The sequence below is a fragment of the Gobio gobio genome (genome assembly GCF_949357685.1).
Source record: "Gobio gobio genome assembly, chromosome: 7".
Taxonomy (NCBI): Eukaryota; Metazoa; Chordata; class Actinopteri; order Cypriniformes; family Gobionidae; genus Gobio; species Gobio gobio.
Window position 1 is genome coordinate 56,353,684 of NC_137103.1, and position 25,968 is coordinate 56,379,651.

A 25,968-nucleotide genomic window follows, 5' to 3' on the forward strand; every position below is an offset into this window, starting at 1 on the left:
GGGCCAGCATATCACTGTCGCGCCATTTGTGCTCATAATAAATATGATAAATATGGGTGGCTAATTTCCCTGTCTCATATCCAGAGTCTCCGGCAGGTGACCCTGCATCAACCGCTCCTGATGAAGGTGATGATAAGCTTCATATCTCTGGATATTTACAGCAGTGCTTCTCAACTGGCCAGCGGGAGCAATGATGCTAAACACTACGAGATAATCGTGGATATTAATAATCAGCTTTTAAGGGGGGGCGGGGGGGTTAGAAACCCTTCCAATGTCCTTCTCCGTTGTTGATGTCAAAAAATGTGTAGTCAAATGAAACCGAGGCAGCCCAAAACAAAAGAAAATATGATGTAGGTGACATAAAATACGGTTTGGTCGCCACTTGATATCCAACAAAAAAAGTGTCCCGAGGCAAAACCAGTTGAGAACCGCTGATCTACTTCATATCACTCAAAGCGATGAACGTCACTGCTGTAGTTTCACAGTTATTAAATGACAGATGTTGATGGGGGTGGGCAAAATAACACTTTAATACACTGCAAAAACACTTTGTGCTTTGATATCTCGGATCTAACGAGCACGTTTGTGACATACACTATCCTGCCAGAAGTATTGGGACGCCTCTCAGGAGTTCAACCCCTTCATGGCCACAGGTGTATAACTCAAGCATTATTAATATAATATGTCCTTAACAGATACTATATTAACTTTATTTATTATTTTTATGGAGCTGTAGCTACTGGGGAAAATGAGAATACATATTGCTGTAGTTCACCGCTATATACTTCCACTAAATCTATGTTGGTTACCCAGCCACAATTATATCACTTCAGAAATGTGAAAAGTGTCCATTAAATAGTTGTAATTATCATTCTAAATTCAAAAATGCTTCATGTGGCTTTGGATGAAAGATTAATGACTTGTTCATATCAGTAAGCAAGAGTTGTTGTGTAAGCTTTTTGTTATCATTCTTTGTCAGTTTTGATTGGTTCATATATTTTCCATTCAATAAAGTATAAAGGGTTTCAGCACTTTACCCCACTGAAAGGTTGCAGTTACAGTACAAAGCATGAATGATCATACCCCTTTTTTTATTAATAATAATAAGAAAAACAAAAAATAAGAATCATATTTACAGCTATTTAATAACTTTCCACATTTCTGGAGTTCTCAGAACTAGTAAATAACGGACCCCGGTGCAGCCACAAATATCATCTATAATAGGCCTACTGTAATTAAGACATACTGTATATTCAACAAATGTATTAAAAACAGAAAGACGCTATAGTTTCAGCCTTATGGCTACTCAAAGGCCGCGGAAACAAGGCCAGTGGGTTCGTTACGCACGTCAATTCATTCCCGGCGTTCCTGGTTTGCTTCTTATTTATTAAATAAACAGGCAATTAGTTGATGAAACCGATCGAAATCACGAAATTCACTCGCGCTCGGTTATTAATGGCATTATAATGCCGGCATAGGCTTGTGCGCACGTTTCGGTGTGTGTGTGTCAGACAGCACGAGAATGCAAGGAGTTGTTTTTCGCAAGTTATTACGTTTAATAACTCTTTTTAACGTCAAGCAAGTCACATGAGTAACAGTCGTGTGCTCAGTCTGTTCTCTGACATATGCGTCGACCTAAAACGTACACTTTTCACAATGTTGAAGTAGCCTATTAAAATCATTCAGATATTGCGTGCCATTGCGATATGCACATTTGCGATATTTTGATCATTTAGAAAAGAAAGAATGGGCTGCTCTCAGGAGCTCAGAGAACTCAAGTGATCGGTGGACACGTGCAATAAGTCCAAATATTATACTAAATATTCCACACTCAACTGTTAGTGGAAGTGATTGGGAACAACAGCAACTCAGCCACGAAGTGAAATCACAGAGCGGGGTCAGCGCATGCTGAGGGTCACAGAGTGGGGTCAGCGCATGCTGAGGGTCTCAGAGCGGGGTCAGCGCATGCTGAGGGTCACAGAGCGGGGTCAGCGCATGCTGAGGGTCTCAGAGCGGGGTCAGCACATGCTGAGGGTCTCAGAGCGGGGTCAGCACATGCTGAGGGTCACGGAGCGGGGTCAGCGCATGCTGAGGGTCTCAGAGCGGGGTCAGCGCATGCTGAGGGTCTCAGAGCGGGGTCAGCGCATGCTGAGGGTCTCAGAGCGGGGTCAGCGCATGCTGAGGGTCTCAGAGCGGGGTCAGCGCATGCTGAGGGTCACAGAGCGGGGTCAGCGCATGCTGAGGGTCACAGAGCGGGGTCAGCACATGCTGAGGGTCACAGAGCGGGGTCAGCACATGCTGAGGGTCACAGAGCGGGGTCAGCGCATGCTGAGGGTCTCAGAGCGGGGTCAGCGCATGCTGAGGGTCACAGAGCGGGGTCAGCGCATGCTGAGGGTCTCAGAGCGGGGTCAGCGCATGCTGAGGGTCTCAGAGCGGGGTCAGCGCATGCTGAGGGTCTCAGAGCGGGGTCAGCGCATGCTGAGGGTCTCAGAGCGGGGTCAGCGCATGCTGAGGGTCACAGAGCGGGGTCAGCGCATGCTGAGGGTCTCAGAGCGGGGTCAGCGCATGCTGAGGGTCTCAGAGCGGGGTCAGCGCATGCTGAGGGTCTCAGAGCGGGGTCAGCGCATGCTGAGGGTCTCAGAGCGGGGTCAGCGCATGCTGAGGGTCACAGAGCGGGGTCAGCGCATGCTGAGGGTCACAGAGCGGGGTCAGCACATGCTGAGGGTCACAGAGCGGGGTCAGCGCATGCTGAGGGTCACAGAGCGGGGTCAGCGCATGCTGAGGGTCTCAGAGCGGGGTCAGCGCATGCTGAGGGTCACAGAGCGGGGTCAGCGCATGCTGAGGGTCTCAGAGCGGGGTCAGCGCATGCTGAGGGTCTCAGAGCGGGGTCAGCGCATGCTGAGGGTCTCAGAGCGGGGTCAGCGCATGCTGAGGGTCTCAGAGCGGGGTCAGCGCATGCTGAGGGTCACAGAGCGGGGTCAGCGCATGCTGAGGGTCACAGAGCGGGGTCAGCGCATGCTGAGGGTCACAGAGCGGGGTCAGCGCATGCTGAGGGTCACAGAGCGGGGTCAGCGCATGCTGAGGGTCTCAGAGCGGGGTCAGCGCATGCTGAGGGTCACAGAGCGGGGTCAGCGCATGCTGAGGGTCACAGAGCGGGGTCAGCACATGCTGAGGGTCTCAGAGCGGGGTCAGCGCATGCTGAGGGTCACAGAGCGGGGTCAGCGCATGCTGAGGGTCTCAGAGCGGGGTCAGCGCATGCTGAGGGTCACAGAGCGGGGCCAGCACATGCTGAGGGTCAAAGAGCGGGGTCAGCGCATGCTGAGGGTCTCAGAGCGGGGTCAGCGCATGCTGAGGGTCACAGAGCGAGGTCAGCGCATGCTGAGGGTCACAGAGCGGGGTCAGCGCATGCTGAGGGTCTCAGAGCGGGGTCAGCGCATGCTGAGGGTCACAGAGCGGGGTCAACGCATGCTGAGGGTCACAGAGCGGGGTCAGCGCATGCTGAGGGTCACAGAGCGGGGTCAGCACATGCTGAGGGTCACAGAGCGTGGTCAGCACATGCTGAGGGTCACAGAAGTCGCCAACTTTCTGCAAGAGCTCCAGACCTCCAAACTCATGTGGCCTTCAGATGAGCTCAAGAACAGTGTGTAGAGCTTCAGGGAATGGGTTTCCATGGCCGAGCCACTCATCCAAGCCTTACATCACCAAAGCAGTGGGGTAAAGCGTGCCACCACTGGACTCTAGAGCAGTACACACAGACACACACACACACACACACACACACACACACACACACACACACACACAGACACACACTTTCTCTCTCTCTCTCTCTCTCACACACACACACACACACACACACACACTCACACACACACAGACACACACACTCACACAGACACAAACACACACACACAGACACACACAGACACACACAGACACACACAGACACACACAGACACACACACACACACGCGCACACACACACACACACACACACACACACACACACACACACACACACACACACACACACACACACACACAAACACACACACACTCACTCTTTAGATCCTCCAGTGCTTCTGTAGAATAGTGTGCAGCTCGTCCTGTAGCGCCTCATGTTCTGCAGCAGTGGATCTGATCCAGTGACTCTGGAGACGTGTGGCCACATCATTACTGATTCCCCAGCAGCTCGAGCCGTTGGCACACACTTCTGGCTCTCCACATATAAACCATTGAGCCGGGTGTGTGAGTCTGTGCTGTGGAACGTCTTGTTCTGAGCTTCATCTTTGTTCAGAGAAGTGAACGTTTTGTCAAAGGCCCGATTCAGAGGAGTTGTGTTGCTGTTGTTGTTTAGTAACTGGTTGAGTATCTGTCAGCCGTCCACCAGCATCTCTTTCTCTGATGACCAAGAGCGGAAACTTACTGACTCTCTTCAACATGCTTAGTTCAATTATGAGATCTGTGAGTTCTCATCGGGAAACAACGTTTTGTGTGTGTTGGCCGTTCATTTGAACACAATGGCGTTTTGGAGAACTTTAGAAAACCTTTATCGTCTTTATCTGAACAACAAAAACACGACTTTGAGAAAAACATCGAAGTGTAGAAAAACAACAATCTTTTGTTATTCTGTCCACCTTCTTCAGTTCTGTCCAGTGACGTTTCTGATGTTTGTGAGCTGGTAATGTACACACCGATCAGGCATAACATTATGACCGGTACACTGATGATCTGTTAGTGGGTGGGATATATAAGGGCAGCAAGTGAACATTTCGTCCTCAGAGTTGATGTGTTAGAAGCAGGAAAAATGGGCAAGCGTAAAGATTTGAGCGAGTTTGACAAGGGCCAGATTGTGACGACTAGAGGACTGGGTCAGAGCATCTCCAAAATGGCAGCTCTTGTGGTGTGTTCCCGGTCTGCAGTGGTCAGTCTCTATCAAAAGTGCTCCAAGGAAGGACCAGTGGAGAACCGGCCACAGGGTCATGAAGGACCAGTGGAGAACCAGCTACAGGGTCATGAAGGACCAGTGGAGAACCGGCCACAGGGTCATGAAGGACCAGTGGAGAACCGGCCACAGGGTCATGAAGGAACAGTGGAGAACCGGCCACAGGGTCATGAAGGACCAGTGGAGAACCGGCCACAGGGTCATGAAGGACCAGTGGAGAACCGGCCACAGGGTAATGAAGGACCAGTGGAGAACCGGCCACAGGGTCATGAAGGACCAGTGGAGAACCGGCCACAGGGTCATGAAGGAACAGTGGAGAACCAGCCACAGGGTCATGGAGGACCAGTGGAGAACCGGCCACAGGGTCATGAAGGACCAGTGGAGAACTGGCCAGAGGGTCATGAAGGAACAGTGGAGAACCGGCCACAGGGTAATGAAGGACCAGTGGAGAACCGGCCACAGGGTCATGAAGGACCAGTGGAGAACCAGCCACAGGGTCATGGAGGACCAGTGGAGAACCGGCCACAGGGTCATGAAGGACCAGTGGAGAACCGGCCACAGGGTCATGAAGGACCAGTGGAGAACCGGCCACAGGGTAATGAAGGACCAGTGGAGAACCGGCCACAGGGTCATGAAGGACCAGTGGAGAACCGGCCACAGGGTCATGAAGGAACAGTGGAGAACCAGCCACAGGGTCATGGAGGACCAGTGGAGAACCGGCCACAGGGTCATGAAGGACCAGTGGAGAACTGGCCAGAGGGTCATGAAGGAACAGTGGAGAACCGGCCACAGGGTAATGAAGGACCAGTGGAGAACCGGCCACAGGGTAATGAAGGACCAGTGGAGAACCGGCCACAGGGTCATGAAGGACCAGTGGAGAACCGGCCACAGGGTCATGAAGGACCAGTGGAGAACCGGCCACAGGGTCATGAAGGACCAGTGGAGAACCGGCCACAGGGTCATGAAGGACCAGTGGAGAACCGGCCACAGGGTGTTGTGTTGTGTGATATCTCTGCGCTCAAGTAGCAGTGCTTCGCCTGTGCTTCCCCATAATATAGTCCCAAGTCAATATCTGCCTAGGAAATGGCCTAGTCTTAATCTGCATCGCTATTTGTACTCGTTGTGAATACGCAGGCCCCAAGAAGTAATTAGGTGGGGGGGGGGCAACAGAGGATTCCATTCATTATGCTAAGCTAAGCTAGCGGCGACCCTCCTAAACTAAAGCAATGCATGCACTGAGACTAAAATGCATTTGCCCAGATATCTAAATGTAGGAAAGAAGTTGAATAAGCTCTATTTCTAAAAACGGTGGAGTGTTCCTTTAAGCAAACATTTAACCCAACCGCTGGGTTAAAACAACCCATTCACTGGGTTAAAACAACCCAACCGCTGGGTTTGTCCATTTTCAACCCAACTTGGGTTATTTTTAACCCAGCATTTTTTAAAGTGAAGGCGTGGGGTTGGAGGCAGTGATGCTTTGTGCAATGTTCTGCTGGGAAACCTTGGGTCCTCCATCATGTGACTTTGACGCGACTCACCTACCTAAGCATTGTTGAGCCCATGTCCAGCCTTTCATGGAAACGGTTTCATTGTCTTGGCCTCCGAATTCCCCAGATCTCAATCCAATCGAGCATCTGTGGGATGTGCGGAACAAACAAATCGCAACTTACAGGACTTATAACATCTTGGTGAGACCACAGCACACCTTCAGTGGAGTCCATGCCTCAATATTAGGTCCTAATGTTATGCCTGATCGGTGTTTAGTGTACTGAAGGGCTCATGTGTGATACGATGGGCCTGTAACAGGTTTGTTCTTGATAAACTCACTGCATGTTTCTGATGTAATGGTAGAAACTGTCTCGACATGTAACATGTATATTGTATATCATACGCAGACGCCGCAGCCAAGGAAAATTTACCGGCTGATTCCAGTGATGAGGCCGAAGCGCAGCGTGAGTATCTGATTTATCATCACCTGTGCATTTGGGGAAAGCTGAGCCAAAGGTTGTGTTGCGCCCCAGGCACGAGCGAGAAGCCACGTGTTACACACAGGGTTGCCAACTCTCACGCATTTCAGACTCTGTCTCACTCTGCCCAACTTAACCCATAAGAACCCGGACCAACTTATCCTCATAGAGACAGAGCGACACGCGTCATAATCTGAAGGCCACGCCCACTGGGGGGAAAACAATCCAACGCCCTCCATTGACTTTGCATTGCGTGAAGCGGCATCCTTGTCATTTCGGACTTATAACAAAAAACAGAACAATGTCTAAAAGCTGATATGTGACAAAGTGTACAGCAAACAAGCTAAACAAAACCCACAACCAAAAGCTATTGACCCAAAAAACGAGCGTTTAAGGACAAAAAAGTGGATTGAGACACGTTATATTACACTGAGAAGTACACACACTAGAGGAGAACGTAATCAGCGACAGGAAATATCATATATAAAACTGACATTTGGATATTTGACTTAACAGTGATAAACATATTTACTGCACACATAGACAAACTGAGACACACTGAGTGTCAGGATCCCAAAATGTCCCCATTCTTCAGCTGAAGCGTCACGTTTTACTGCCTTTATCCACTTTAGTCTCCTTAAAAAGTTTTTTTGGGTCGACAGCTTATAAAAACTTATGTCTGTGTTGTTTAGCTTGTTTGCTGTACACTTTGTCACATATCCGCTTTGAGACATTGTTCTGTTTTTTGTTATAAGTCCGAAATGACAATGAGGCCGCCTCACGCAATGCAAAGTCAATGGAGAGCGTTGGATTGTTTCCCCCCCGGTGTGGGCGTGGCCTAAATACGCTCTGTCTCTATAGGAAAATGATGGGGCATATAAAACAGGCTTAATGGACCACTTGTAACATGTTTCTGCAGATGTTTTTGAAATACAAACCCTCCTTGTGAAAGATCTGTAATGTGAGATTGGGTGTTTATGATACATTTTTTATGTTACATATGTCACATTGGGCATTTACTTCTCAGTTTAAAATTTTTTTTTTAATAATTGTTTCGCTAAATAGCAGTTTTTTTTGCTGTTTCTTTTCTTTTCCACAACATTTATCAAAATTATGCATATTATAAAAAAAATATTAACAAAACATATCAAGGCATAGACGGATCTTCCAACACTTATCCCCTGCTTGCTGATTTTAAAGCTACACTGTGTGATATTTTCCTCCATCTAGTGGTGAACTTGTATATGACCATCCAGTGAATATTAGTTTCTGTTCCTCTCAATTCCGATTTCGTTTTAACTCCTACGGTGGCCGATTTAGTCCAAGATTAACATGGCTTCCAGCTCGACCTCGTCCACATTCGTCACGCTGCCATCGAGTGTTAAAACGCCAAAGGCGAAGTTTGAATTTACGGGAATGTCCCTCTTTGGCTAATGTACTTTCAAGATGGAGGAGCAACATGGCGACCCGCAGTCGAACCCTCACCCGTATGTGTTTACAATGGCATATTATAAACTTACGAGAATACTTTATTACTTGAAAGAAGTAAATATACATTAATGAGCACATATATTTTTGAAAGAACTAAGTGTTTTTAGCTAAGAATAAACTAAAAAAGTTACACAGTGTAGCTTTAATAACGTACACATCCTTATATGTACAGTAGGCTATGAACTGATACTGAAATCGAAATCGATTTACCGTCAGCCCCTCAACTGGAGTGAAAATCTCACTCCAACCTGAGCTTAAAAGTAGGCAACCCTGTGTGTTAGAGAAGAATGAGGTCTGACTGTGATTGTGCCGTTACAGCTGGAGACGCTGATCCTGCGCCTGAAGAAGCCGTGGATGAAGCCGCAGCTCCTGCAGGTCAGACACACACTCTGATGCTGCGTTCACACCAAACGAGAATAGAGCGTCTGGCGCGAGTGAATTCAGTGTTAAGTCAATGGAAAGGCGCGTTGACGCGCGTCTGGAGGTCCCGCGGCGTGGAAGGCGCGTTTCGCACGGCGCGAAGGACGCGAATCCGCCTCATTCGCGCGTCCAGTTCACACGAATGACGCAAATTGACCGTCTTGCGCGATAAGTGCGTTACACACGAGTGTTGCTTTTGTGCATTCACGCGTTTGAAGCGAATTCGCGTCTGATGCCGAGTTGAAAAATGTGAACTTTGGCGTCAATTCGCGCCGCGTTAACCAATCAGGAGCCTGCTCGCTGCGGTCACGTGGTAAAGTGACGTGTATGAGAAACCCTGCATAATTTAAAAATACAACTATTGTGTCACAAAATGTCGTTTTAAGACTTTTTCAGGTGAGAATGTAGTTGTTTAAAGCTCAAATATGTGGTTTATTTATAAAGAGAGCGCATATTTAAAAAACTAATCTTGTGTTTTTGGAGTTGTGAGATCCAGGCGATCAGCGGCGCTCAGCGCTCATTAACCCCGGCGAGAGCAGCCTTTCCTCGGCCAGTCCTTCTGCCGTCTGCTGCTGCTCTGATGGCCTGTAGTGGTGCATCTTGTGTAGATCTAACGGACGATCTTTGCTCTCATGAATCTATAATTTGTTTTCTGCCAAATCGTTTTGACTGAGGGCAAAGAGAAGTTTCATAACTTTATATTTTAAGGATATTTAAATATACATGCAGTGAAGATAATGTAGGAGTTGCCTGGACCACATTTGTGTGGCTATTAATGTTTAATATATATTTTTAATGAAAATGAAAAGAGACAGAGAGGTGTTTTATGACATATTTCTCCTGGAGTGCCTTGAACGCGCGTCAATTTCGCTTCCAGCGCTCGATTTCTACGTGCGTCCAACTCGCTGCGGACTCGCGAATGCATTCAAAATGTTTGCACGTGAAACTAGACGCGATTTTGCCGCTCTATTCGCGTTTGGTGTGAACGCAGCATAATGATCAAACCGGAGTCGGACAATGATGGAGAGTATATTACAATAGTAATGCAATATGCAGTTTAATTAATAAAAGACGTCAATGATTATTAATAATCAGGATATTTTGCAGGGTAATATAGCTGCATTCATACAGGATGCGTACTCATCATCTGTATAATAAACACGAAATTTTTCAACTAAACATCGAAATAAATCTAATTATTAAACTAAATTAACCATATAAACTAAATTACTGATCTAATTATTGATCTAAAGCCCACACTGTCACTGTATGATAATTGAACTGATGACATCAGCGTTTTCTCCAGAATGGCTATACAGCTGAATAAAATTATGCTGCATTATTTTCCTGTTTAACACTGTAAAGCTGCTTTGAAACAATCTACATTGTTAAAAGCGCTATATAAATAAAGTTGACTTGACTTGACTATAATAATACACCTTGACATATTGTGATTTATTGTGTTTTGTGTTGTTAATAGAGCCTGACGAGACAAACCCTGAGCCAGGTACAGGTTTACACTACTATAAACACACACACACACACACACACACATCTGCCACGTCTGAAGCGCTTGAGCTGTGTGTGTTTGTATCTCAGATGCTGCCGAGGACGAGCCGCCCACATCTGATGAAGCAGCAACTCCAGCAGGTCAATATCACTGACACACTACACAATTCATATTTCATATATTAATATTATCATCAGTCATAGGACAGTACAGATATACAGCAGTGGCCAAAAGTCACGTCCAATTAAACCATCAAAATATGAGGAAGATATTTGACATTTTTTATATATTTTAAATATGAGGGAAGAACTTGGTTTAGGTATTTATCCGACAAAATTATTTGCGAGAAAATACAAACTCCAGCTGCAGGTTTTATTTTACTATGAACAAAAAAACATAGATTGACTACCAAATAATCAGTTATTAATATTTTGCTGGTACTTTATTGTTTTTGAATGGGTTTCTTTTTGTATGTTTTATTGCGTTATTATCACAAATAAAACAATCGACTCCCATCCCAACTACACAATATGACTACAAAATCATTTAATAATAATAATAATAATAATAATAATAATAATAATAATAATAATGTTTGAATAAAGTGTGAAGATGTCAATTTTCCTGGACGTCACTTTTGGACACTAATGTATTCAAAAATAAAAATAAAAAAGGTCTGAAAGAATCATGGAAACGCCTTGACAACATACTAATTATGGATAAATCCTGATTATGAGATTATAATGTCAAAATTGTTACAAAAAAAGTCAAAATTATGATATAAAGCCAAAAGGATGACATACTAATTATGAGATTAAAAAGTCGAAATATTAAGTACATATTAATTATGACATAATTAAGTCATAATTATGAGATAAAAGTCAAAATTATGATGTAGGAACTTATAATTGATTTGTCATAATGATATAAAAAAGTCAAAATTATATGTCAAATGATTACATATGAATTATGACATACTAAGCCATAATTATGACAGTCAAAAATTATGATAAGAAAGTAAAAATTATGAAAATAATGACCATGATATAATTATTTTTAATTTATAAATATAAATTCATGATATAAAAAGTCAAAATTATGACGTAGTCAATAAATGATTACATATTAATCATGACATAATTAAGTCAATTATGAGATGACGTCAAAATTATGACATATTTATTATGAGTAAATCATAATTATGAGTGACATGGTGACAAATGGTGACAAAGTCAAAATTATGATATGAAGTCAAAATTATTACATATTAATTATGACATAATTAAGTAAATTATGATATGAAGTCAAAATTATGACAATAATGGCCATGATATAATTTTTTTATTTATTAATTTGTCATAAAATTATGATATAACGTCAAAATGACGACACTAGTTATGGATAAATCCTGATTATGAGAGGAAAAAGTTGAAATTGTTATAAAAAAAGTAAAAATGTATGATGTAAGTTATGATATAATGCCAAAATGATGACAATAATGGCCATGATATAGTTAATTAATTATCCTTAATTTATGTCATAATGCTATAAAAAGTCAAAATTATGATAACGTCAAAATGATGACATACTTATTGTGAATAAATCATAATTATGAGATTAAAAAGTCAAAATTGTGATATAACATTAAAATGATGACATACTTATTGTGAATAAATCATAATTATGAGATTAAAAAGTCAAAATTGTGATATAACATTAAAATGATGACATACTTATTATGAATAAATCATAATTATGAGATTAAAAAGTCCTAATTATGAGATAAAAGTCAAAGTTATAACATACTAAGTCATAATTATGACAGTCAAATTTATGATATAAAGCCAAAATTATGACAAACTAATTATGAGATTAAAAAGTTGAAATTGTGATATAAAAAGTCTAAATTATGATATAACGTCAAAATTATGACATACTAATTATGAGATTAAAAAGTCAATTGTGACATAAAAATCAAAATTATATAACGTCAAAATTATTACATATTAATTGACATAATTAAGTCATAATTATGAGATAAAAGTTATGACATACTAAGCCATAATTATGACAGTCAAAAATTATGATATGAAGTCAAAATACTGACAATAATGGCCATGATATAATTATTTTTAATTAATTTGTGTCATAAAATGATGATATAACGTCAAAATGACGACATACTTATTATGATATTGAAATGTGTTGTATTGTAGTTATGCTCAGCCGTAAACCATCTTTGGTCCAGAAGTGTCTGAGTTCAGCCTTTATGAGATGCGAAGGCCTGGAAAACTCATAAACTCATTGGCCTGAGAAGCCTGTAATAATAATAATGCGGTTCTGACTATTCATATTTGGCCGTTTGGGTAAGAGTCAGCAGCTGATGCAGAAACACGGGTTTGCTGCAGGACTGATGTGATCACATGACCAGATATGATCACATGACCAGATAATATGATCACATGACCAGATATGATCACATGAGCAGATATGATCACATGAGCAGATAATATGATCACATGACCAGATATGATCACATGACCAGATATGATCACATGAGCAGATAATATGATCACATGAGCAGATATGATCACATGAGCAGATATGATCACATGAGCAGATATGATCACATGACCAGATATGATCACATGAGCAGATATGATCACATGAGCAGATATGATCACATGACCAGATATGATCACATGACCAGATATGATCACATGACTCTGCTTCTGCTCCCTCAGCTGAAGAGGAACCTGTTGAAGAAGCCGCTCCCGCTGAAGCAGGTAAACACACACACACACACACACGTCACGCTACATGTCTTTCCGCTAGCTCTGCTCGGAGTGTGTGTGTGTGTGTGTGTGTTGTTTTGACACTTGTGGCCAGTCCTTTGGCAGTCCATCTTTGTGGCATTCTCAAATTGCTTCCCCAAAAAAGGTATTTGGGACGTTTTCTTCCCAAACTCCTCCCTTATTTAGTTTTTCCTCTACGCTTATAATGCTGGGCTCTTTTTTTCTTCTAAAAGTGTTTGTTTTTAACTCAAAGTGCCCCTATTATACTCTTCCGCATATTAACTTTCAAAATTGTTACAAAAACAGTCAAAATTATGACTTAAAGCCAAAATTATGACATACTAATTATGAGATTAAAAAGTCAATAGTGACATAAAAAGTCTAAATATTAAATAAATATTAAGTACATATTAATTATGTCATAATTAAGTCATAATTATGAGATAAAAGTCCAAATTATGATATGTCAAAATGATGACATACTATTTATGAATAAATAATAATTATGAAATTATGATGTAGGAACTTATAATTGATTTGTCATTATGATATAAAAAAGTAAAAATTATGATATGTCAAATGATTACATATTAATTATGACATACTTATTATGAATAAATCATAATTAGGAGATTAAATAGTCAAAATTGTGATATAAAAAATCCAAATTATGACATAACGTTAAAATGATGACATACTTATTATGACTAAATCATAATTATGAGATAAAAGTCAAAGTTATAACATATTAAGCCATAATTATGACCGTCAAAATTATGATATAAAGCCAAAATTATGACATACTAATTATGAGATTAAAAAGTCAATTGTGACATAAAAGTCAAAATTATGATATAAAGTCAAAATTATGATATAATGTCAAATGATTACATATTAATTGACATAATTAAGTCATAATTATGAGATAAAAGTCGAAGTGCTGACATACTAAGCCATAATTATGACTGTCAAAAATTGTGGAAAATTGTAGAAAATAATGGCCATGATATAATTATTATTTTTAACTTATAAATATAAATTCATGATATAAAACGTCAAAATTACGATATATTAAACTCTTTCGCATATTAACTTTCACGGAGTTGTGAATGTGAAATGTCTGCAAAGTTCAGATAAATAAAGAACAAACGAAATCGTGTTTCATGTGCTGAAATTCAGATATGCTAATGAGCTTTTCGTTTCCGCTCGCACGCACTGGACGCTTTAGACCAATCACAACAGATTCATCTGACCAATCAGAGCAGAGGAATCTCCAGAAAGGCGGGGTTTAGAGACGCTGTGAGAACAGAGCTGATGCTGCAATGTATATTATGAGAATATGAAAGTGTTTTTTGACATTGGATGCATGTGAATCTGTTAAAACAACACAACACGAGGAACAGTTAAAATAGCACAATAGTGGCTCTTTAAAAAAAATTTTTTTTTTAAATGTTATGTTTTATGTTGACAATTCAAATTGGTCGTGTGCACACAAAGAAATATTCTGTCCTAAATTTAGGATTTTTGAATTGCATATAAATATCCTTGCGTTTTAACGTAAACAAATAACGTTTGTTTCACCAGGACAACAACAACTTCTTGGTCTTTAAAAACGGCTGACATTAATGTTTAGCACTCTTATGGAAATATGATCTTTCATAACATAGTTCAGAATCATCTTTAAACAAAGTTTGAAACCTAAAAATTGATTGGTGAATGAAAAATAAATCCCATTTATTTTGCCTATACATGCAGTTTCATGTCATTTTATGTTTTAAACAACTGAGTCCTGGTGTCAACTACAGAGGACACATCATAACATATGAATAAAATATAATTTTTCAAAAATGTTTTATTAGGGGTCAAGCACCGAAGCACTGAAATCGTTAGATTTCTTCTTATTATTATTATTATTCCACCATTGGAGTCTATGGCAGCCCATAGAACCGTTTGCGGGAAAGTTATGAAATTTGGCACACAGATAGAGGACTGGCCCAACATTAATCACACCAATTTTGGAGTCTCTAAAACAATCCTTCTAGCGCCACCACCTGTCCAAAGTTTCACTCATGTTTATGCTAATAACTTTTGATCCCTAAGGGATAGAGACAAAATTCCTCTGATTCCTTGGCTCAAGACAATTTGATTGTCTTGATTCCATCTTGAACATTTTCCCGCCATTTTTGATTAACCGAAAAACCTACTTTTGCTAACTCCTCCTAGGCCGTAGCTCTGATTTTCCCCAAAAAATTGAACCAGATCATCTTCACGTTTTTGATAAACACGCAAACAAATTTGACGTAGCGGTTGCGAACACACACTTAAAGGGTTAGTTCACCCAAAAATGAAAATTCTGTCAGTAATTACTCACCCTCATGTTGTTCCAACCATGTAAGACCTTCGTTCATCTTCGGAACATAATTTAGTATATTTTTGATGAAATCTGAGAGCTGTCTCACTCCTCCACTGACAGAATTTTCATTTTTGGGTGAACTAACCCTTTAAGGCAATATCTCCGCAACACTTTATCGTATTAAAACCAAACTTGGTACATGTCATCACAAGCATGACCTGAGGCTACATGCAGCGTTTCGGCTCAGCGCCACCTACTGGTCCGGAGATACGAAAATGCCTGTTTTTGCTTATAACTTCTGAACCGTTTCTCCAAAAATCATAAAAGGGGTCTCATTTTGGCTGTCGGCCATTTTGAATTATGTGCTAAAATGCTGTATTTTAGTGAACTTATGAACGGATTGTTATGAAACTCGGTATGGGTCATCAGCTCGATGCCCTGAAGGAGCCTGAGAAGTTTCAAAACAGCGCCACCTAGTGGAGGATGTTTTTTCAAACGCTTATAACTTTGGGTGTGCTTGACTTATTTTCATGGGAGTAACTTTTCTTGTCTCCTGAATCCTTGCCGAGTCCAACGATACCAGACTTGCCAGGTTTTGGCGTATGGTTTGTGCAGTTTTATAATTTAGCGATTATAAAACGTTAGCTGATATTTTTGAAACTGCTAGTCCCATCGAGACGAAACCAGCGTCAGAAGTTCAGAAACATAGGTCGATAGCTAAACACTAATGCCCAAATGTCAAAATATTGATAGTAAGGGGGAGTAAAATCCAATCAAAGTCAGGGGTCAGTCATTGTTTACGTGTTTTTTCACATAAATGTCTCCAAAACGAAATGAGATGTTTTCACCAAAATTGACACACACATGTATGGGCTCACTCCGAGGACACATCAAAAAAATAGTGGGATTAAGCCTCTTGGTGGCGCTATAATAGAACAAAATATGAAATTCCTGAAATATAAAATCATCTCATTGCTGCCGTTTATCTGACACTCTCAGCCATTTTGGCATTTCTTGTCTTCTTATTTGCACTTGGCCCTGGTATTGCTGCTTGCAGATATATTTTTCCATTTGTTTCTTATGCTCTAAACAATGTAATGACATGAAAAAATATTAAATTCAAAACACAGTAAAACAGAGTCAGACCCCAAGTTTAAACAAAACTAAATGAATATAAAGAATAAAACCAAAGAAATAAAACCAACACAACAAAAACTCTTTCAAATTGTTTGTTATAAATCAACATCTCAGGAAAATGCAATTTTTATGCACACACACACACACACACACACACACACACACACACACACACACACACACACACACACACACACACACACACACACACGCACACACACGCACACACACACACACACACACACACACACAGTCCTGATCAGTGTGTTTTGTTCTACAGATGAAGGCGGCGATGCAGCAGAAACAGGTTCACAGGCTCTTTCTTTCATATTAGCAGAAGGTTTATATAATGTTGTGGCTGTTGTAAGACTATTTTAAGTTGAATTCGTGCCTGCTTTGGTTTTTCAGAAGCGGATCCGCCGACTGAAGAGACTGAACAAGGTGACTTTTATTCGTTTATCTCACAGTTCCATCTTATCTTCTGTATCTCACAGTTCCATCTGGCCAAAGCCACACTTTGACGTCGTATATAAACTTGACTTTGATTTGTTCCATAGAAACAATGCATTGTTATGAACCCTTTATGACCACAGTTAAACTATAACTCTCAGCACATTACTTAATACATGAAAACGTATTACATTGTAATAATTCAGTGTTTACCAAAGACAAGTTATTTCCTTTTCTGTATAGTATTGTTTGTCAGCTCTGTTACAGATGTGTGGAAATAACATTGGTAACAGAGTTGACAATGTTAAACTTTTTAGCCAAAAGCTCCACTTAAAAGACTTTTAAACATAATATCATCTTCTCAGAGAGCACACACACACACCTTTCATTGCTTCAGATCTTATCAATATGTGACATAATTTCCTGTATCTCACATGCGAGATAATTCCACTCATTTAAAGGCAAAGTATGGCACGGTAACAGAGTTGACGCTAGATTTATGGACACAGTTTTATAATATATATGTAACCCTGGACCACAAAACTGGTCTTTTTTTTGTTTTGTTTTTTAGATTTATAGATCATCTGAAGGCTCAATAAATAATCTTTCATTGATGTATGGTCAATATTTAGCCGAGCTATTTGTAAATCTGGAATCTGAGGGTGCAAAAACATCTACACATTGAGAAAATCTCCTTTAAAGTTCATCAAATGAAGTCCTCAGCAATGCATATTACTACTAATAATACATTTATGATATATTTATGGTAGGACATTTCATGGAACATGATCTTAAAATCCTAATGATTTTTGGCATAAAAGAAAAATGTATAATTTTGACCCGTACGATGTATTGTTACCGTAATACACCCGTGAGACGCAGGACCGGTGTTGTATAAGTTATTTCTAAACTATTCAATGTTGTAGAATTAGGAATATGACTATTTAGGGCTTTTATTAATAAAATAAATTAAAATATTACCCCAAAAAAAGAAAAAATACACTAATTTGGACAACAAGAATTCATGATTTTTATCTAAAAGACACTTTTTACAGAGAATATGATAATATATGTATATATGGCCTGTAACATCTTGTGATCCCAGACAATGAGTAACAAATTATTAAAAGAATTAAAAATAATAAAAAGCAGGAAAGAATAATGACTTTGGACACCATATGTGACCCGTCCTGCGTCTCACGGGTGTATTACGGTAACAATACATCGTACGGGTCAAAATTATCCATTTTTCTTTTATGCCAAAAACCATTAGGATATTAAGATCATGTTCCATGAAGATATTTTGTAAATTTCCAACCGTAAATATATCATAAAGTTATTATTAGTAGTAATATGCATTGCTGAGGACTTCATTTGATGAACTTTAAAGGAGATTTTCTCAATGTGTAGATGTTTTTTCACCCTCAGATTCCAGATTTACCAATAGTTCGGCTAAATATTGACCATACATCAATGAAAGATTATTTATTCATCTTTCAGATGATGTATGCAGCTCATAAAAAAATAATTATAATCCAAACACTATGAAAACACTTCATTCTTATAAACATACACTGTAAAAATGATGCTCTTCCTCAGTGTTTCTGTCTGGTTTTCCAGCACAAATATATAAACATTCTTAAATCAAGACACATTAACTGGAGAAGTGACATGACTGAAGATATTAAGGCTTGTTATGTGAAAAAATCATCAAAATTGAGTCAAAACAAGAACAAATATCTGCCAATAGAGTCTTGTTTTCCCTTTGAATTAAGATTATTTTACTCCATTGGAATAAACTCCCTTAATTTTGATGATTTTTTTAACAAACAAGACTTAATGTCGTCAATCATTTCACTTCTCCAGTAAATGTGTCTTGATGTAAGAATGTTTAGATATCTGTGCTGGAAAACGAGACAGAAATATGAAGTAAAAATCTGAATAGATCCGTTTGTCTTTGTCAGAAATCACACCAAAGGAAGCTGTAAAAGAAGAGGAAGAACCAGCGCAAGAGGAACCGGCCGAAGGTAAAGAGCAAATATCATACACATTATGCATTTTTGCTTCTGAAGCAGCTCGCATGAACACTCTAAAAAATGCTGGGTTAAAAGTAACCCAAGTTGGGTTGAAAATGGACTAACCCAGCAATTGGGTTGTTTTAAGCAAACATTTAACCCAACCACTGGGTTAAAACAACCCAATTGCTGGGTTAGTCCATTTTCAACCCAACTTGGGTTACTTTTAACCCAGCATTTTTTAAGGTGTGAAGAGACTGCTTTTGATTTATGGGAATTATAAACAAAACAAAACAAAAAACGAGTGAGTGGATTTTTACCATTATAGGCTGGTTGTTCTCACATCAGTGTTCAAACACCTTATAAAAGTGCGTTTAATATCTTCATCAGTTCTCTTCTCCAGTAAGTGTGTCTTGATTTGAGAAGGTTTAGATATTTGTGCTGGAAAAACAGACAAAAAGGGATTTTTTGCAGTGTGATGGGTTAAAAACAACCCAGCGATTGAGTTGTTTGAACCCAGCGATTGGGTTGTTTTAACCCAGGGATTGGGTTGTTTTAACCCAGCGATTGGGTTGTTTGAACCCAGCGATTGGGTAGTTTTAACCCAGCGATTGGGTTGTTTGAACCCAGCGATTGGGTTGTTTGAACCCAGCGATTGAGTTGTTTTAACCCAGCGATTGGGTAGTTTTAACCCAGCGATTGGGTTGTTTGAACCCAGCGATTGAGTTGTTTGAACCCAGCGATTGGGTAGTTTTAACCCAGCGATTGGGTTGTTTGAACCCAGCGATTGGGTTGATTAACCCAGCGATTGGGTTGTTTGAACCCAGCGATTGGGTTGTTTGAACCTAGCGATTGGGTTGTTTTAACCTAGCGATTGGGTTGTTTGAACCCAGCGATTGGGTTGTTTGAACCCAGCGATTGGGTTGTTTTAACCCAGCGATTGGGTTGTTTAACCCAGCGATTGGGTTGTTTAACCCAGCGATTGGGTTGTTTGAACCCAGCGATTGGGTTGTTTTAACCCAGCGATTGGGTTGTTTTAACCCAGCGATTGGGTTGTTTGAACCCAGCGATTGGGTTGTTTAACCCAGCGATTGGGTTGTTTTAACCCAGCGATTGGGTTGTTTTAACCCAGCGATTGGGTTGTTTAACCCATCGATTGGGTTGTTTAACCCAGCGATTGGGTTGTTTAACCCAGCGATTGGGTTTAATGTTTGCTTAAAACAACCCAATCGCTGGGTTAAAACAATCCAATTGCTTTGTTTTTAGCAAATGGTATGTTTTTAACCCAGCATTTTTTAGAGTGTAATGTAGCGACGTGAATGCCGGACTAATGAAATGACTATATGTTATAATGATGTTATAATATAACCATCTCTCACCTGTGAGGGTCCAGTGGTGAAGCTGGACTGGTGAACGCAGGCTTTCCAGTGTCCAGTCAGTCAAATGAGCTTGTGTTGCAGGTGAAGGTGAAGCAGAAGCAGAAGCAGAAGGTGAAGCAGGAGCAGGAGCAGAAGCAGGAGCAGGAGCAGGTGTAACAGGTGTAACAGGTGTGTTTCTCTCTGGAGACTCAAACACAAACATGCTCAATGGAACTCTTACAACAAAATTACAACAAAAGCTCAGATGACTTCATTTCTGCTGATTTTAGACAATAAATTCTGAAATAAACACTGACACACTGTCTTAGAATAGTCTACCTGACATTATCTACTGTAATACCAGTATAGACACTGGGTGAATCTCATGAAGCCTGTCAAGAATATACACTAACATGACCCAAATACAATAATTATACAATAAATGTCTTTTTATATATATATATATTTAGCATTAAAAAAAAAGTTTTAAACCTGTTCTTTTTTTAATAGTTTATCATGAAAATAATGTCACAATATAATAATTGGTTCACGTGTTACCCCATAATCAAAAGGGGAAAAAATATTATATTTGGCGTAAAGAAATACGTTTTTTATAATATTTTGGTATGAAAATAATGTCACATTACAACAATTGGGCCACGCCTCCCTATAATTAAATATAAAAAAAATATTATATTTGGCATAAAAACTTTTTTTTTTTATTAAATTTTGTTATGGAAATAATGTCACAATGTACAAATTGGGTCACATGATGTCACCCCATAATTAAAAGAAAAAAATATACATGTAGCATAAAAAACTTTTTAAATAAGTTATTTTTTTAATATTTGTGATGAAAATAATGTCACAATATAATAATTGAGTCGCCCAATAATCAAAAGAAAAATAATTATATTTAGCATAAAAATTAAGGCTGTTAAGGTTTTTATACTCAAATATTATTTTTAAATGTCTGTACATTATTTGTTGACCTGCTGCTAATGTTTGTTGATTTAAGATCATTATTGTATTGTAATTGTATTATTACAATTATTAATAATACATTATTGTATTGTATTGTATTATTATTGTAAGAGTCTAATGATTCATCACTTTTCAATAAAATAATAATTCATAATTATAATAGGAATTAAAAACTTAAGAACATATCACAGTAATGAGAAATTGGTTGAACATGCATTATAGTGATGAAAATAACAATCAAATGATTATTTTGGATGTGAGAATATAGCCACTGTGTCCGAGTGTTTATCATATTGTCATATTGAGGAAGAAATGTGTGTGTTTTTCTCAGATCCCAGTGTTGTAGAAGAGGAACCCGTGGATATTGATGTAGCAGTGAAAGGTCTGACACCACCCACTTTCTGTAATGGAGGCTGACAGCATGAAAACCTGCTGATGTGTGTGATGTGTGTGTTGTGTGTGTTTCTGCAGTTCATGAAGGATTTGATCTTTCTGAGGCTCTCGGTGTAAATACAGGTAAGCCGAGATCTCAACGCTTTAGTGCATCTCCATCATTCAGAAACTACATCCATCAGTCCTGAGCCTTCACCTTCTGCACGAGAATATTATATATATATATACACACCGATCAGGCATAACATTATGACCGGTACACTGATGATCTCTGTTAGTGGGTGCAGTGGCGTAAAAAGTGTGTATGCGCAGAGGGGCGCCAAAACGATGGTATGAAAAAAAAATATATATTTTGGTATTTTCTATATGTAGCTGCTGTTGTGCGTTTCTAAATAATTTCTGTATTTCCTCAATATTATATAGCATTTTAGAGGACTAACAGGCTAGAGTAGGCGCCCTCATAAGATTCCATAATAGAATTTTGGATAATAATGTAATATCGCGAGTGGGCGCGCCTGGCACTGACACGTCAAAAGCGTCCGATTTGACAGCAAAACGCACATCCTTGACGCGTGATTTACCACAAAAACGTGCGTTCTTAACATGCGCTTTGGGGTCAAGGAAAACGCGCGTATCCGATGCGTGTTTTTATATCAAAGCGCACATCCTCGACGCATAATTTGCTATTTACAAAATGCGCGTTTCCATCGAGGACGCGCGCTATTAGTCGGACAAAACGCACGTTATTATTAACGTGTAGGCTAAACAGGTAAACCAAACAGGCAGTGCAAACTTGTGTTTGAAGTCTCCAAACAGACTAAATCGTGCTCTTTCCTTGGTGTTCTCACAATTGCATGCTTACTTTTTATGGCACACCTCTTATAAAGTAAAGTTACATATTGTTGAGCATCTTTTTAAGTAATTACACTATTGACCACGATACACTATGGCTGTTATAAGAATGAAATGAAATCAGTATCAACAAAATCCATCTTACCATTTATCAAAATCCACTTACACTGTAATTACAATTGCCTAAATAATGTCATGAGATTTTTAGATTTATGTTCTAAATATAATATTTTAATTATAGAAATATGAAATTATTCCAGGCCTATGAAACTATAATCTGCCAGTATATTTGGCGGCGTGAGTGGATTCTAGAATCATTCAACTAATTCGTTCTAACCTGTTCAAAAATGGTGAATTATTCGAGAACGAAACCTATACTTTGTTTGAATTTATTTTTGTTGGAAAAATAGAGCAAAACTGTAAAAAATGACAACTTGTTGTTTATTGAACTGTTGTATAAAATTAATATTGCATTTTGCAATCGTGCTGATATCGGCTACTCTGGAAAATAGCACTCTTGCTCGTGATATTGCTTAACTCATAATTTCCTCTTTAATTACTTTCAAATGAATGTTTATTTTTATGTTTGTCATTAGCCTATTTTTAATGAAAATACAACAACAATACAATAGTACCGTAAAAAACTCCAAAATTGTTGCTGCATACCCCTCTGGCACTGGGTAGTTGCCCCTGAGTGGGTGGGATATATTCGGCAGCAAGTGAACATTTCGTCCTCAGAGTTGATGTGTTAGAAGCAGGAGAAATGGGCAAGCGTGAGGATTTGAGCGAGTTTGGCCAGATTGTGATGCTAGACGAGTTTTTTTTTTTACATTGGAATAATATTTTCACTATTTCTACTGTATTTCTGATTAAATAAATGCAGTCTTGATGAGCAGAGAACATCTCAACTCGAGACGTACTCTTAAAATAAAGCGTGTCTTGCTGGTTTGAGTGCATTTTGATCGCTCACATAATGCATGACTGAACTGGGAACAAAATTGAGTGTGTGAGAACCTTTGCGTAGTTTCTTGTTTGTGATCACACACTTCATTTCATTACCGCTCCCGGTTTAACAAGTGGAAACTGTCAATCAAAAGAGATGATTAGTGATTCAAAGACAAAACGGTCACAGTAAAAATTCCTAAATCCTACACTATAAACACACACTCACACATCATATATCCTTTACTTTACAGATGAGGAAGCGCAACCATTGGAGGATCCAGGTAAAGATTTTGCAGTGTTTTTCTCTAAAGCGGCTTATATAAATACAACTGGCACATTCAACTTTATAATGCATGCCATTCTGAGTGTATAGAAATAATACATTTCAGCAATTAATGAGAGATTTCTGCTTATAAAAGAGGTTGACGTCGGAGATGCAGGCAAGCACAGCGGAGGTCAAGGCAGAGGTACGGCACTTTCTGTCATTTACATGCCGAAACAAGCTAAAATATATAATAAATATGACTGCAAGCAGCGATTATCGGGATCAAGCGCGACAGAAGAAACAGGGAAGCAGCGGCAGATCAACTGCACAAATGAGGAAAGACATTTGGAGACAATTTTAAGCTAAAAATACATTGAGTCGTATAGAGGCGATTTCATGTTTTGTTTAACCCTCTGGGGCTCTTCGGTTCTGACCCGAATTTTTCAAAATAAAAAATCGTAGCTTCATCGGAATGGTCTGAAACTTGGTGACTTTATTGGTACTTGGTAAATGAACACCCAATACAATTGGGGACAGGATTTGAAAAGTCTAAGTGGTCGTAAATATAGTCACACTCAGGACCTTCGGGAAATGAATGAGAAATTGGCAAAAATATGAAAATACAGAGTGAGCATTTCCCATGAACGAATTTCCCATTCATGTCCTATGGGGGTCATTTTTGACCCGAAGGTCCTGAGTGTGACTATTTTTTTTTACGACCACTAAGACTTTTCAAATCCTGTCCCCAATTTTTTGGGGTGTTCATATACCAAGTACCAATAAAGTCACCAAGTCTCGGACCAGTCCGATGAAGCTACGATTTTTAACTTTTCTTTTATAAAACGCAAGATCCACTATAGTGGTAAAAATGTGCTATTGCGCGATAAAAATGCTCAATATATATACATACATTTTTTATTATATTCAATGGGAAAAAATGGGTCATAATTATTGCATAAATATTAATTATTAATTATCTCAAAACAGCAAAAAAGAAGAGAAAAAATATTATTGAACAAAAATATATTTTATTGATTTTACTCAAATCTTTTTTATTTTAATCCCGCCCTCCGGGTCATTTTTGACCCGAAGGTCCTGAGTGTGACCCATAAATGTATAGACGTTTGTATTTATGAGCATATAAAAAAATAACCCAAACCCAACTTGATTGCATTTTTTGCCAAAATGTTGACATTTGGCCCTCAATGTTTAGTCAACCCGCTATGATTCTGGTTTTTCTATGGTGGTTTTGTCTCGATCGGACTAACGGTTTTCGAAGATATTCGCGAAAGTTGTTAAAAAGCTACATCACAACGTTAAACAAACCATAAGGCAAAACCTAGTATGTTTGGTATCGTTGGACTTGACAAGAATTATATGACTCCCGTCAAAGTAAGTCAACCACATCCAAAGTGAAAAGCATGTGAATATTTGATTTTACCACTAGGTGGCGCTGACTCGAAACTTCTCAGGTTCCTTCAGGGCATTGTGCTGATGACCCATACCGAGTTTCGTAACAATACGCTAATGCGTTCATAAAATATAGCATTTTACTACAAAATTCTAAATGGCCGATATGGAATACAAGTCATTCGACTTGCCGTCCTGAAACTAACAACTTTTAGGATTTTTGGGCAAACCATTATAAAACCAGTTATAAGCGCCGAAATGTAGCCTCAGTTCATGCTTGTGATGATCTTTATCAAGTTTGGTCAGAATGCGATAAAGTGTTGCGGAGATACAACATTATGGCTATTTTCGTAAGCGCTACGTAAAATTCGTTTGCGTGTTATTCAAAAACGCTTTGACGAATCGACTTGAATTCCTTAACTCACTGTTGGCATTGTCTGAAGATGATCTGGTTCAATTCCCGTGCAAATCGGATAAACCGTCTAGGAGGAGTTCGATAAAGATTGTTTTTGGCGGGAAAATTTGGCGGGAAAATTGCCAATACAGAAAATGGCGTCATAAGGTTCAATCGAATCGCCGCGGAATCAGAAGAAAACGCATTTCGGTGCTTGGCCCCTAATAAAATTGCAAACAATGCATTATATTTAATACACGGTCTAAAATAAACGACATAAATGG

At 39.4% G+C, this 25,968-nt stretch overlaps 1 protein-coding gene across 7 annotated transcripts in view; it reads left to right on the top strand.

Moving 5' to 3' along the window:
* Positions 1-25,968, top strand: part of LOC307129174 (uncharacterized protein) — a 47,895-nt gene that overhangs the window by 8,099 nt on the left and 13,828 nt on the right. Inside the window, exons 3-17 of one of the 7 annotated variants that reach the window (XM_079821380.1) lie at positions 85-126; positions 6,841-6,897; positions 8,722-8,778; positions 10,304-10,330; positions 10,423-10,473; positions 13,078-13,119; positions 16,899-16,925; positions 17,027-17,059; positions 19,033-19,095; positions 20,544-20,573; positions 20,610-20,630; positions 21,757-21,807; positions 21,897-21,941; positions 23,867-23,896; positions 24,035-24,082. In XM_079821380.1, the coding sequence (XP_079677506.1) occupies positions 85-126; positions 6,841-6,897; positions 8,722-8,778; positions 10,304-10,330; positions 10,423-10,473; positions 13,078-13,119; positions 16,899-16,925; positions 17,027-17,059; positions 19,033-19,095; positions 20,544-20,573; positions 20,610-20,630; positions 21,757-21,807; positions 21,897-21,941; positions 23,867-23,896; positions 24,035-24,082 (624 nt within the window). Of the gene's footprint in view, positions 1-84; positions 127-6,840; positions 6,898-8,721; positions 8,779-10,303; positions 10,331-10,422; positions 10,474-13,077; positions 13,120-16,898; positions 16,926-17,026; positions 17,060-19,032; positions 19,096-20,543; positions 20,631-21,756; positions 21,808-21,896; positions 21,942-23,866; positions 23,897-24,034; positions 24,083-25,968 lie in introns of all 7 variants that reach the window. The other 6 variants (XM_079821381.1, XM_079821379.1, XM_079821382.1 and 3 more) reach the window with 6 other exon arrangements.